Source organism: Anser anser (assembly GCF_964211835.1).
Source record: "Anser anser genome assembly, chromosome: 1".
Taxonomy (NCBI): Eukaryota; Metazoa; Chordata; class Aves; order Anseriformes; family Anatidae; genus Anser; species Anser anser.
Genome location: NC_139720.1, coordinates 64808172 through 64822094, shown reverse-complemented (window position 1 = coordinate 64822094; position 13923 = coordinate 64808172). Strand labels below are relative to the sequence as shown.

Below are 13923 nucleotides of genomic sequence, written 5' to 3'. Positions count from 1 at the left end.
TTTCCTCCTCCTTTTGAGAGCACTCAGTTTGCATAGCATCTGGAAGTCCCATAGCTGCAGCTGGACAGGGAACTTGCACTCTATTCCAAAGGAGTTTTTCCTGTAAGAATCCAAGTTTCCTATGGCAAAGCTATGCTGGAAGGCATACCTCAACTGAAATGAGTCAGGATGATGCTGAAAGCTCTCCCCTGCAAGATTCCAGGTTTAAGTTTGCCAGCCTTCTTCCTCCCATTTAAATAGATGTATTTCCGATGGAAACCAGATATCTTTTCAATGGAACTATAACATTAATATTTATTTACCACTTGGTAAACACATGCAGATTACTAAAGTACCGCTACAAAATGGATGGGGACAAAACAGAAGCAGTTTGCCAAATATTACTTTTCATTGGTAAACACAGGACAGTTTCAGCCTCTTACCCAGCTTATTTGTTTGTTTGTTTGTTTTTTTTTTTTTTAAAAAAAGAGCACCATCTCCTCATCACCTGTCTTTTGGCTCACATACAGGCCTATAAAGAGTTAGCTAGAATCCAATTCAAATATCTTCACTTCTGAGCACTACATTGCTTTTCACCTTAATAGATATGCTCTGCTAAACTGAGTGTGGTGCCTGGAAATTTTTTTTTAAAAAGCTGGAGTGTTACAACATGCTTTCATTTAGTCCAAGCAGGAAGAACATCTGGAAATACAGATATTCAAGAAAAGAAAATTAAGAACATTTCACTAAAGATTTTCATATTGATAAAACTGAAGCAGATTTAAAGTGAATAATTAGAAAAAAAATTTCCTTCTGAAAGCATTGGAAAGTGATGCCTCAGGTTAGCAATTTTTCATTAATGGAATCTCAACAAAATTAGCTGAATTCATAAAGAATTTATGTCCATTTCAGTGGAATTAGACACCAATAGACAGCCATGCTTTCGCTCTGCCTTACTTTAAACATTTATCTTCTTAATGAATCTTAGAGCAAAATTGCTCTTGCTCTCTCTTTTGAGAGAGAGATGCAGAGCAGAGATCTGATCCAGCAGCACACTTGTGTGCTCTGCTAGCTCTGCAGCAGGACACGAACCATAGTCCTGCACACAGCTCCACAACACCAGCCTTGGTGTCCTTGGAAATGCGTAGCCTCAACCAGGACATGGGATCTCCTGTGCCAATGGTACACTTGGCCATGGTGGGCAAGACAGAAGCAACATAGCTTTTTTCTAGTTTGAAACTGAGAGTATTCATGCTCACCCAGCTGGTTTTCCTCTTCTGCATCACTGTAAACATTAACGGCATCGTAAATACAGCCTGGGCTAAGTTCAAGGGCAAAATCTTCAAACTCCAGCTGCAAAGAGGACGAGCAAGAAGGAAACATCAGGAGTGGAGTAATATCTGAAGCACATAGTCTTTTTAACCTTGAGCTGGAGAAAGATTACATTTAGGAATTTGGGCATGGTTTTTCTTGTCAAATGTTTCACCCTTTCCATCAAAATGGCCTGTGGGCCACCTTGGCATGATGATGCTGACTGCTCACCCTTGTGCACAGCTACAGACAGGACTGCAGAGGATGCATCTGGCCTAAGCTTTGCCTTCAGGGATTTCTGCTGTTTTGTACTTTTGAAGGGTCAGTATCCCACATGGAACACCCTTTCAAGAGCTTTTCCTTTAAGCACAGAGAGTGGGTGATTTTTTTGTTTGGTTTGTTTTTAATCCATACCACAAATTCTCACACTGACAGAGCAGTGGCAACCCAAAGAATAGGTTTTCATACCCTTGAGCATCACTAGGTTTAATATAGTTTTCCAACCCTTAGCCAAGGCGGTAGGGGATGAAAGATGTTGCTGCTCTGAACAATGTAAGATGGCACTGTGGGAAAAGCTCAGCCGGATGCTTGCTGCACACTAGGAGTGACATGCAGTAAAAATAAAGAGATGCTGTTACTATGAGTAGGAACTATTACACACAGCTCATGCGCAACAAGAAGCAAACATCTTGGTATAGGGCTAAGGAGTAGCTTGGGGGTATTGACACTGCCGTGAGGAAGAAGCTGGCTGTTGTTTGCAACATGAGCTCTACCTCCCTTTTACCCTCAGAACTCTGTGCTGGACTTCAAGGCAAAGCTATGCAGAGATGGTATTGGTGCCTGCAGACCTGAAGCACTTACAACAGTCACAGCAGCTCTGCACACAAGTTCAGAGGTGATGCCTAATTGACAAAATATGCCCTGCAAAGAATCAGTGACCTAGAACCTTACAATTTACGGTCTTGCGCGTCACAGATGTTCTGGCAGGATTTTATTGAATCACTCCTCTGAACTGTTCACAGTGCAGAGGTTTAAGTGCAGTTTCTCCTTTTATTACCTTTACAGCATACTCTACTGGAGCCTCAATGAGCCAGTGGCACTTGGTGTTCCTGGGATACAAGCCAGGGTAGTTTGCAGAATCAATCTTCCCCTCTTCCTCCAGCATTGCAACACTCCCACAGCCTGAACCTGCAACACAGACCGAGAAAGGAGACAGCTTAGCAGCTGGGATTACACACCGCTTTTAAAAAGCTCACACCAACAACTTGATTTTTAAGGTTGCCAGGCAAGCTAAGGATAGCTTTTAATTTTAAAGGGGTCAGAAAGGAAAGGAGAGGAGTTTCTACAGTGTAGGCAAGGTCACCTGCTTCGGACTCCTTATGGACAGCTGTGAAGGTGAGTTCAAACCCACGGCCAGTGTTGCTCCCATCAGAAACAAATGTAATGGTGGCCTGGTCCGACTCTACCAGCAGAGGGGCTGGGAACACGTTCCCACAGACTTTGCCTGAGGGAGGCAAGGATTTGGTGGTAAACGTGAACAGAGCACACATTTATTCAGGCAAATCTTGCAGTGATTCATTAAGCTGGATCCCATTACGAAGGTCTCGTCTCACACTGAATGGGGAGACTGTTCAGCCTTCATTACCTATAAATTATTTAGAGGATGTAGAGAAAAACTGAAGAGATGGGACTTCATCCAAAACAACTGCATGAACAACCAAGTATTTCTAGAGGATGAATTGCATGGACGAGGGATGTTAGGCTATTATTAGCACATGGTCATTAGTACTAAGAGGGGAGAAGTAGTCAGCATTTACTTGAAATATTTATCAGTTCAGTACTAAGAGCACCTTACAAAGGGACAAGAGGTCCCTTCTGTTTTGGTCTCACCTCTACAGTTACTTGGTAATCTGTATGCTTGCTGTGCCATATAACCAGTTTTGAAACAACAAATAGCCTTTCTGAGCTGCATCTCTAACACACTTGTTGGCAGTGCTAGCACATCAGAAAGTCACCTGGATATGCACCAGCCAAACAAAGCTAAACACTCAGTTTTCTGTGCTACCCATGGTCCACAGGAACAAAGCAGGTATATAGGAGACAAGGCAGACAGGGCACAGAATTATGCGCAGCTAAAAGGCACTGTTGAGACATGTTAGCCCACCACACTACACTAGAAGCGAACATAAATATGAACATGTCCCTCAGTTCCACTTGTCCCACTCCATTTGGGGTCACCTCTGCCTTGTTAGATTCATAGCACAAAGAAAGGCTTCTCAAAGCCAGCTAGATTTGCTGTTCCTTATGACAATGAATGAAAGAAATAATTCCCAGTTCTCCTCACATCTCTAAAGCATCCAGACTTACTGATCAGCTCTCTTCTGCTTGAGTAGAGGGACACGTAGTCACGGTCACATCCAACTTGGTACTCTACATCTAATTTAGTGAAGTATATCAGGATGATTTTCTCCTCCGGCACTGTTATGTTCCAGGTGCACAGGCTAGAAGCAAGCAATAGTAAAGGCATGTATCTGCTTGGCTGAGCCTAGCCCTGGTCAGTCCCTCCTTGGGCTGGGAACCTCCAGCAACTACCTTCCTGCAAGCATGCACCAGAAGCTGACAACCGAGGTCACCAACTCCACTTGGTAATGTTATTTTTATAAAATAATCTGTTATATTATCATCATCTGAGCAGAGAGTTACCAATAGCAGAAGAGTGCTGTGGATTTGTTTGGCGCTAGGGAGATAGTGATCCTTCCTTACAGTAGTGACAGCTTTGTGTTGTGCTAATGGCACCACCAGCCCAGCTGATCTCATTTCTGCGCCTCTTGCAAGAGGCTGAAAGCTTCTTTCTGTGAGATGACAAGGATATGGCTGGACCACAGAAGGCACGACAGATCTCTAGCCAGCCACAACCATTTTGTGAGCAGGGCTCAGACAGAATCTGTTACAAACAGATTTTGTGTCTTCCTCTCCTTGCAGCATTACCCTGCCCAGTGAGCGTAGCTGGGGCTTTGCATTGCGGGGAACACCGAGCTGCTGTGAGCTGGGCACTGCCAGCAGCAGCCAGTGCCTCTGAGCCCTGGGCAGTGCTGCAGTGGGTGCCAAGCAGGTACCTGTTGTTGGGGTAGTCATCCTCCAGGGACTGGGGGTACCGAACACGGCCGCTTTCTCCAAAGACCAGTGTGCCTTGGGGACTGCACTGGTCTGGCACAGGAAGGGGGCTTGGCACGGCAGCTAGGGAGAGAAAAGTATCATGGCACTACCAGCCCAGGCACAAGCTATGGCACTGCATTTCCTTCAAACCAGGAGTGCTTGACAGAGTTGAAAGAAACCTCAAAAGTTAATTTCTTTCCCAAAATCCTACTTAAAAATCTCCAATATTACAGGATTTGTGCTGCCAACACACTGGGCCTGCATTCATTCACCCTGCTAAGAGCTGACGTGCCTGCTCCAAGCTTATTTTTAATTCAGCACCGTTTTGTTCCATCCTTCATTTTCTATGGGCATTTGATCCATGTGGATCCCGATAGCTCTGCTTTGCAGAGCCCTATGCAGCTGCTTTGTAGCCACGTGGCTTCTACTCCTTGCAGTTATTGTTCCCAATTAAAAGGCACATCCTCAGCTGCAGACAGCCCCGCTTTGAACGCACAACCATTAAGGATCCCTAGCAAAGCCGTAATGGGTTGGGTATTAGTTAACACCAACACCTCGGCTTTGATGGCTGTGACAGAAATAACACCATCTCCTTAATAACTTGCATTAGCACTGTAATCATCCGTACAGGAAAATACAAGTGGCCTGCAGGGAGTGTGTGCCCAGACCTATGCCTGGCTCTAAAAGGCACTTGTGATAAGCCGCTACAATTGCGGCACTCAATATAGCACACCTCTTCCCACATGCATTCAAAGTTGTGTTTGAGTAGGAGACAACCCCCATCACTCCCGTGTGACATTTCAGGAGCACAAAAGCGGCTCGGGTCTGGAGCTGGCTAGTGCTCAAAGGGAGCTTTATTAGAGCAGGGCTGATACACAGCACTCGGGGACACTTCTCCCAGCTGGGAGGGCTGCATCCATCCAGGAACAGGGCAGCTTGAGCAGCCTTCTGCTCTTCCTTCAAGGGATGCAGAGGCCAGATCTGCTACTACATCAAGGTTTATGAAGGGGGAAAAAAAATCTGCCTAAACCTTTGGTTTTGCAGCAGCAAATTAAAAAAACAAAACAAAACTTTGCTGCTGAGGCATCAGCTGGAAACTAAAGAGAAGTGCTGTGGGTGGAGCAGCAGCACATGAATCCCTATGGTGCTGAACAGATAGAAGAGGAAAGAGCCTTCTGGTACTCATACCTACCGGCTGCCATGTGCTGGGCAATGAAGTCCATGACTGCAGCCACCCGGGAGAAGACACCCGGGGAGCCCCGAGCTGTGGTGCTTCTCCTGCTGGCATCCCATCCTCTGGCACAACCGACCCCCCAGGACACCACGCCGGCCAGCGTCCAGGTGCCGCCAGTCCTCAGACATGCAAGGGGCCCCCCAGAGTCACCCTGTTGGGGTGGAAAGGTGCCGTTTTCCCCTATGCCAGCAGCAGCAACCTGGCAGTCCTGCATAACAGGTCAGCTTTACTGCAGCAGCCAGCACAGCCCTGTTTGCTTCTCCCCAGTCCCAGGGGCCTGGGTGTGCGCAGGGAAACCTCATGGGAAAGGTAGGATCTGCCCTCCTTCCAGCTTCCTGGTAGCACTGCCAGGCTCCCTCACCCACTTCCCAGAGCGCCACCACTGAAGGTCCCCCCGGTTTCATCAGGGTGGTGGCATTTGGATGCTGAGATGGAGCTCCTGCCTTTAGCAACGCACAGGGCAGGTGCAGGCAAGACAGCAGCTACTTTTCAGCCTCCTACCCACTCCCCTACTCCCACCATCAGGAGATCCCTCCTGCCTTTGTTATCCTGAAGCTCCTTGGAAAGTTCTTGCTCAGCAGAGTGCTGACAGCACATCAGTGCTGCTGCCTCCCTCTCTCCCCAGAGAAGACGAGGCTTGCAGACGGACAGGCCAGGCCTGCTGCCCAGCAGGAGCCTGGCTGGAGGAGCTCTTACCTTGCAGGCATCCCTCCCGCCGTCGGGAAATCCTGCACACAGCATGGAGCCCTGCACGGGCGGCAGGTCCATGGCCCTCAGCAGGGCACTGCAGGTCAGGCTGTCGATGAGGGGCAGCTCCACCTCCTGCAGGACGGGAGCCAGCGCCCCGGCCCCTGTAGGAGTAACCAGGCCATGTCCAGCACCCACATGACAGCTCGTCCCTCTGAGCAGCACCCTCATCCCCTGGGAGCTGTATCCACCCCTTCCCTAACACCCCACGCAAGCAGCCGGGGGTCCAGCACTGGTCACCTGCCTGGGTCAGTGATGTACTGAAGCAGTTTGGGACCACCTAGCAGAGGCACGGAGCCAGGCAAGTAATGCATTGGTGTGCCACCCGCCAATGCAGAGAAGAGTGCCCCAAAACAGGGCTGGAGAAGGCCGCTCCGCAGGTGGTCAGGCAAACAGACACTGCTTTCTTCCCCCAGGTGCCCTGCTACAAGGCTGGAGATTCTCAAGGGCCAGGGCAAAGCCCTCAGCTAGCTGCTAGCATGGGTGACCAGCCCTGGCAGCGAGACGGTGTGCTCTCTTCTGGGAGGGCTGCTAGGGCGTGGGGGGACAGGCACATCTCCTCTGCATCTCCTCTACTGTGGATGAGCCCCAGACCACAGGGGATGTAGAAACGCAGCTGAGCTGGGGAGGGAAAGCAGCAGCCGCTTGCCTCAACTGTTTCACTGCACCCTGGGCTCCTGAGAAGGGTTTCAGACAAAGTATCACCAGGAGCAACTCCTGTACCTATATATTCAGGCATTTGCATCTCCATCAAAATCTACTAAAACTCAAGCAACTGCAATTCCTTTGAGGGAACACTTTTCTGATATCTGGAGGAGACATGTAAAAGGCAGCATATGTATCAAGTACAAAGGAACTATTCCCACTCTTGTAACACCTTGTAAGGACGGTTCTGCTTTCAAGAGGCTCTGATATACGTGCCTGAATATGCACAGCAGCACTGCAGAGTGCAACCTTTGCTAATGAGCACCAAGGTCCCATGCTGCAGGAAAATGCTGATCTGCACATCTCTACCAGGTGATGGTAGTGACAAGCAGAGGAGACCTGATGAGCAACAGAGTACTTGAATTCTCCACCTGACAGGAGTCACCTTTTTTTGCCTTGCTATTTCTGAAAAAAAAAGTCTCCTTTCCCATATTCACTACCCTTTCTTCCTGCAGCTGTGACCACAAGACCTGCCAGTTTACTCACCCTCAGACACCTTGCCCCAGCCACTTGTCACACACAGTGTCCCCACCTCAAAGTCTTCATCCCTGTGGGGGAGGCAGATTGGCTGGACCTCGTCCCCTGCGGAGGAAAGGGTGCACAGATGAGCACACAAACTCAGCGCTTCCAGGAGCACATCTGGTTTACAGGTATGAACAGCACCCTTCTTGTTGCACTATTTCATATTTACCCCTTCCCAAAACACCTCAGTCACACGTGGGTGTTTATAAAAATAGACACACAAACTGAAGTTAATCACTTGTAAATGACTTTGTACTGAGACATGGCAAATTCAGAAAGTTCAGGAAGGTAGCTAGCTACCACTGAATGTTAACTTCAGCAGATGCATACTGGGGAAGAGGACAAAAGAGGAAGAGGGGAACAGCATGATAGGGAAGAACAGGGAAGAAGAAAGCACGTTACCCCTACATCTGTCTCGCACAGCATGGGAACAGAGCTGTGCTTGGGAAATTCTTTATATCATTTTTTTCCGTGAGGACCAGCACTGATCAGTATCAGAAAAGGAGGTATGAAGGCCATTAAAAATTTGAAGGGCTCATCTCATTACAGTCCACGCTCATATTGGCTAGTCTTTCCTTGTCATTAGCAGAGAAATGGATCACAATTCTCCTTGGCTGCCTTGAAGGGGCACTGGCAGTGTTCAGCCTTCAAAAGGGCTTGGCAGGGAGCCCTGTCATTTCTTTCCAAGGTTGTCCATAGGGCTTGGATGATGTTGAGCCCAGTTCATGCCTACAGACACCGATTTAGCTGCTGTACAGGCACAGAGGCAGCCCTCAATGCAGCCTTCCTCAAACTGACTGTCAGGATGCCTGAGCCCTGAAACAAATGCCTCTTGGGCCTTATTTCCTACATTCCTGCCATTACAGGCAAAACGTGAGACTACCAGCATCCGAACCAGTGATCTGAGAAGTGACAGAAGGTTATTTTATGTTGGCTGATCTGCCATCTGATGGTCACAGTCAGGCATGGCCAGTTGGCTGTAACTCAGCAGAGCTCTATATAATAGCTCAGGGAACTGCTTTTGAAAAGTGTAGGAAGGGAGATTTGTACTACTTTCCTAACACTGAGGCCCTAAAATTATCTCCAGAGGCTTTGCCTTTGCCTGCAGAAGTGTTTAAAGCAAGCAGGTTTTAATCCAGCCTGCATCTCAGTGGGCAGGACCCTCGCAGCCCACTGCTAACAAACAGCCAGGGGTCACAGCCAAGAGGAAGCTGATAGCTTTCCAGCAGCTCACCAAGACTCAGCATCAGCACAGCTGGGCTGAAGGAAACAGCACTGGCACCACTTGTATGAAGGGAGCACAAAGGCACAGGGGAACCTGGTGCACAAGGAAGACATGGGCGTATTCAAAGCACAGACCCTGACCCAAGGGACAAACTTCGTGACAATTAATCTAAGTCCCTTCAGATTAGACTAGAGTTAACCTGACTGTGTTACTTTGATGAGAATTAAAAGCAAAACTAAGGGGACTTTCACCACATCAAGACCCCTCCACTCCTCGAGCTCCCGCTTACCAAAGCGGGCTGGGTGCTGCAGGCGCAGCACAGCCACATCGCAGTCCATGTAGTGTAGCCGGTTGAACCCAGGGTGGACGAACACATGCAAGACGGGGATGCTCTGCTCCTGCCTGTCCACCCGCTGGAGGTGGTGTTCCCCCACTGTCACCACCAGGCTCTTCAGGAGTTTCCTGGTAGGAAAAAAAGTGCCAACATGATACGGGAGAGGGCTGCCGTCACAACGCAAAATATTTCCTGCAAGGTCCCAGTCAGGCATGGGTGCTGCAACCCTGCAGCGTGCTCCTGCACTGGGAACTGGACTTCCAGCTGGGCTGACTTCACTTCAGCAGCCACTCAGGATTCACTGATCTCCAGTTGGAAAAGCTGGACTTTTAAATGAATGAACAGGCTTGTTTCATCTGTTATCCATCAAGCCAGCCAGCGCAGAGCTGCCAGAAGATGTCCCAGCAGATTCTACTGCAGCCAGCCTGGATGGGATAAAGGACAGTATCTGTTGCCTTGGGCCTCACCCAACCTCTCCACTGGTTTCAGCCCTGAAACAAAGCTTGTTACCTTGTTACCGTTGTTACCTGCAGCCCAGGTTCCTAAATGCACAGGAGGAGCCTCAAAATCAATGGGAACTGAATGCCAGAGTAGTTTTGGCCTCATAAATCCTCTGTCCTAATTTTGTTATCAGTGCATTCAGGAGATGAGCAGAAGCAGACATCGAAGAGCTGTTACGATGTTTTCAGACAGCTACACATGGATTAAATTAATGCTAGACAAGTTTATGCCCATTACAGTTTTCTGCATATTTTATAAGCAATATATTGTCACAGTTAAACTTAGAGCAATCAGCTCCAGCATAGTCAAAGCCATTTACTACGTCTTTTAGCAATTAGGTCGTTATGCTATCAGAGCTGTCATACCCAATAACTAGAGGGACAGTAGAGGAACTACACCTCTGAGTACTACAGCAAGTGCACTGAAAGCTGCAGGGTGGGACAGTATTATCCTTGATGGGACACATGAACTGGGCTCACAGATACAGCAGCGGGCACCACCAGGAATACCCAAAACAGCCACACAACTCATCTTTGTTTCAGCTGCCAGTGTCTCATTACAAACTCACAGTGCAGGATACAACACAGCAGCAAGCTTGTCTTGAGATCTTCACAATTAGGGCTGATTAAAAGGTCTGCCTGCACTACTGAAACAGGACAAAACTCAGACCTGGACTGACTGCCTCTTTTCTCCAGCCTACATTCACCTGGGAGTCCAAAAAACCTCGGTGCTCAGACAAGAGCTTTGAAGCCTATTTATTACTGATTTATAGTAGTTTTCTGGGGTTTTTGAACTACCTGCCCTCAATCTCCTCTACAATCTCCATGGCATTATAGCCCTTCATGAAAGCCCGACTGCTGTGAATTACACCGTGCTATTTCAGCCACGCAGCCCTCAGAGGTGGCAAATCCAGGCAGCCTGGCAGGTACACACATTAAAGCTGCCTGCCTTCAGGTGTGGCACCAAGCCTTCAGAATCAAAGCATTGGGGGGAATTAGGGGGTGGAGGTGTTCAGTGCAAGCCTGTGCTTCAGTGTTTTCCAGTAAATTAAGATACATATAGATATATTTTCACCTAGGGAAACCCTTCTTCTCGTTTTCTAATCACTTTCAGACATAAGTAAGCTGAGCTGTGTCAGTAGGTTCATTAATCTCCAGAGACTGTTTACTGAAACTGGAAAGTTGCTGCATTTCCCAGCAATTTCTGGCACCCAGAGCTGCCTAGCAGTGCAAATCCCACAGTAGATGGGAACACAGGAACAGCATTAGCAGCGTAATTGTTGAGAGTAGAAGCACAAGCTAGTTTCTTACTGCATACAGGAACAAGCAGGTGTCTTGCCCATTAAAATTTTTATACCACAGCAACTTTGTCATCATTCAACATCAGTCCTCAGAAGTGATGCTAAAGTTCAGTAAGAAACAGATGTGAAACTAACTGGCCTGCCACTGCAGTATAATGGATTATAAAAGGGCTGGCAAAGGTGTCACATATCATTGTCCCTGCCCATTAAAAGGTCTTTAGCATGACCTGTGAAGTTGGTCTTGCATTAGAAGTACAGAAGCCAGTGACTGCTATGAGAAATAGGACAGATGCCAGGGCTGCTTTTACCAGGAAGCTTCACTGCTGCTCCTTCTGTCTCAGAAATGCTTTGCTGGCCTAAGCAAGCATCCAGAGGAGTCTTTTAGAGACAAAGCTCTTAAAATCAGCAATACAGGCATTTAAGAAGAATCATGGTGACACAGATCTCCCACACCCTGATACGTGCCCCAGGGCTGCCCACACCTCACAGAGCTCCCAAGTACAGAAATGGTCCAGGGAGCAGGGACAGGACCCAGGGGACAGCTGTCTGTCCTCTGCGGAAGGACAGGAAAATAGTATTTTCCGGAGCACCGACATCTGTGAAGGGAGGGCACCACAGTAGCAGAGGGCATTACTCTGCAGCAGGCCCAGTAAGGTCACGCCGGCACTGTGCTGCAGTGACGCATACGGGACTCACATCACTAAAACCTTTCGGCTACTCTTTGTAGTTTCCCCACACAAATATATAGTACTTGCACTGAACAGGACACCTGAATTTGAGTTGCAGACTCCCTGTGGTGGGGAGCCCTCTCCTCAGGCTCTGGGGACAAGCGTGCAGAGATTGAATGAGAGCAAGCAGGGTGCTTGCTCTCACAAATCACTCACAGGCCCATGGCCCCGTAGTGACACGTCCCATGGAGCTGGCCATAGCAAAGCACTGGCCCCTCTCGGCCCCACAGGTGTCTCTCCTGCCCTCCCTGACCAGCAGGCTCCACACCTGGGCCCAGGAACCCCCTCGCAGTCACAACAGGAGCCCAAGCTGTGAGGTGTTTCAGGAGTGAGAGTCAGGACAGGGGGACTTACTGCTCCAGGTTGACCACGCAGTGAGCAGCGGTAATAACCACGTCTTCTCGGACCAGACTGCCACCACAGATATGGAAACGGCCCAGTTTGAGGGACACCTTCAAAGAAAGGGTCAGATATGTTTTAGATGAGGTGACTCCTGTTTCTTACCAAAATGAGGTCAGAGATCAGCCCAGAGAAGTCATTTCCAAGCTGTGGCTGACATGAGGCCTTCAGCCCCAGCAGTATTTGAGAGGAACAAAACCCTGGAGCACCCCAAAACAGAGCAGATGAGGCAGAGGTTCCACTCCTCTTTATTACTGCTGCAAGAGCATCCCCAGAGCTTGACACTACCCAGGGATCCCAGGCATCCACCTGATCCCAGCACACTGCTCTCTCCCTATGCCATACTTCTCCTCCTAAAGGACCTTACTACCCTTCACACTACTACCCATATACAACTCCAAGCTTCTGCATGTGTAGGGACTGGTTTTGGGGAAGAGGGAGGTGATAAATACCAACTTTCCTCTGTAGCAGGGCACCAGAGGAGTGTCTGTTCATCCCGCCTGCCTCTGCAAACTCTGTACCATAAAATCCCTCAGACCCACAAAAGCTCTGCAGCTGCATCAGCTCATACCAGCCAGAGATCTTTTCTTAACCATTAGATTAGCTTATTCTTCCCCACTTCTAGAGGCGACCAGCCTGAAAAAGCAGGCAAGAGGGATTTTTTTTTAGTGCATCTTCCACTCCTGAGCAAGCAGTGTTCAATGACTTGAGGAGGAAAGAAAGCTTACTCCAGCTTCAACTCCCCCTTCCCCATGACTGAGGGAATGCACTGCCACTCAGACCTGCCAGGGCTGTCCCCCGGGCACCGTCTCTCTTCCTCCAACAATTCGAGAGAAGAACCCCAGCGGCAGAACATCCTCCGGGCTCTCCAGATCAATGGGACGAAGTCCACATTTCAGACCTGCAGTGAGGACAGAAACAAGAGTGCTTTGCAGTGATGCAGCCCCCACAAGCTCAATTGCATCACCTTAAACCCTTCTGGCAGGTGGGGAATTAACAGGGCACAAATCCCAGGTGTCACAGTTTTTCTGACTCCAGTCTGAGCTTCAAGCTGAAGGCAATTATATGGAGGTAAATGAAAACACACAAACTGCATTTCTTGATGAGAAGCTGATGTGTGCAAAACCGAGGTATCCTGTGAGCTGCTTTCTCAATGTGTGCACAGTCATAGAAAAGCAAATTTAGATCTCATCCAGTAGTCTAGTTATGCTTAACAAAATGCAACTAGGACTTAAAAAAATAAGTAACAAGTGCAACAGATTATAATGATGTTGCCTGACTTTATTCAAAGCTGATTATTTCAAAGCTTCCACATCTAAGCAGTGCCCTGCAGCGCTTAACCAGAGCAACTAAAGTCGTCACGAAAGATCTCATCTCTGAATCGAGCTGACCCAGCGCTCAGTCTTGGCTTCTGTCTGAAACAGATTGCAAGGAGACAAAGCTTTCTCACGTTGCTTTTGGCATCAATCGCGCCTTAGAAATGCGGACAAGGAGCCCGGGGAAAGTTTGACTTAGAGCTGAGGCCAGCCAGGGATGGCTGGGTCTGATTAAGTTTTAGATGCTTCATTGAACTGTGCAGTTGGAGATAGATGTGTGGCAATCCCTTAGGGTTCCTGGGAAGAAGCATAAAGGGAAAAAACAGCACCCCTCACCCAGCTGGGTGTAACATGCACACTGCCCAGCCCACCGGCTGGGTGGAGGAGGCTGGAGAGCACTCCTTCCATGCAGAACATGGTCATCACAGCACAGGTCTCACCCAAGGGGCCACCACGAGCACTTGGG

General features: G+C 48.6%; 1 protein-coding gene across 3 annotated transcripts in view; it reads right to left on the bottom strand.

The window, feature by feature from the left end:
• The window catches only part of OVCH1 (ovochymase 1), a 39693-nt gene that overhangs the window by 23888 nt on the left and 1882 nt on the right, over positions 1-13923 (bottom strand). For all 3 annotated transcript variants that reach the window (XM_083831013.1, XM_083831012.1, XM_083831014.1), the window contains exons 3-13: positions 12924-13042; positions 12097-12194; positions 9169-9341; positions 7619-7714; positions 6377-6531; positions 5639-5831; positions 4407-4527; positions 3658-3791; positions 2654-2794; positions 2348-2478; positions 1239-1332 (exon numbers count right to left, since the gene is read on the bottom strand). In XM_083831013.1, coding sequence (XP_083687139.1) covers positions 1239-1332; positions 2348-2478; positions 2654-2794; positions 3658-3791; positions 4407-4527; positions 5639-5831; positions 6377-6531; positions 7619-7714; positions 9169-9341; positions 12097-12194; positions 12924-13042 — 1455 coding nt within the window. The remainder of the gene's footprint in view (positions 1-1238; positions 1333-2347; positions 2479-2653; positions 2795-3657; positions 3792-4406; positions 4528-5638; positions 5832-6376; positions 6532-7618; positions 7715-9168; positions 9342-12096; positions 12195-12923; positions 13043-13923) is intronic.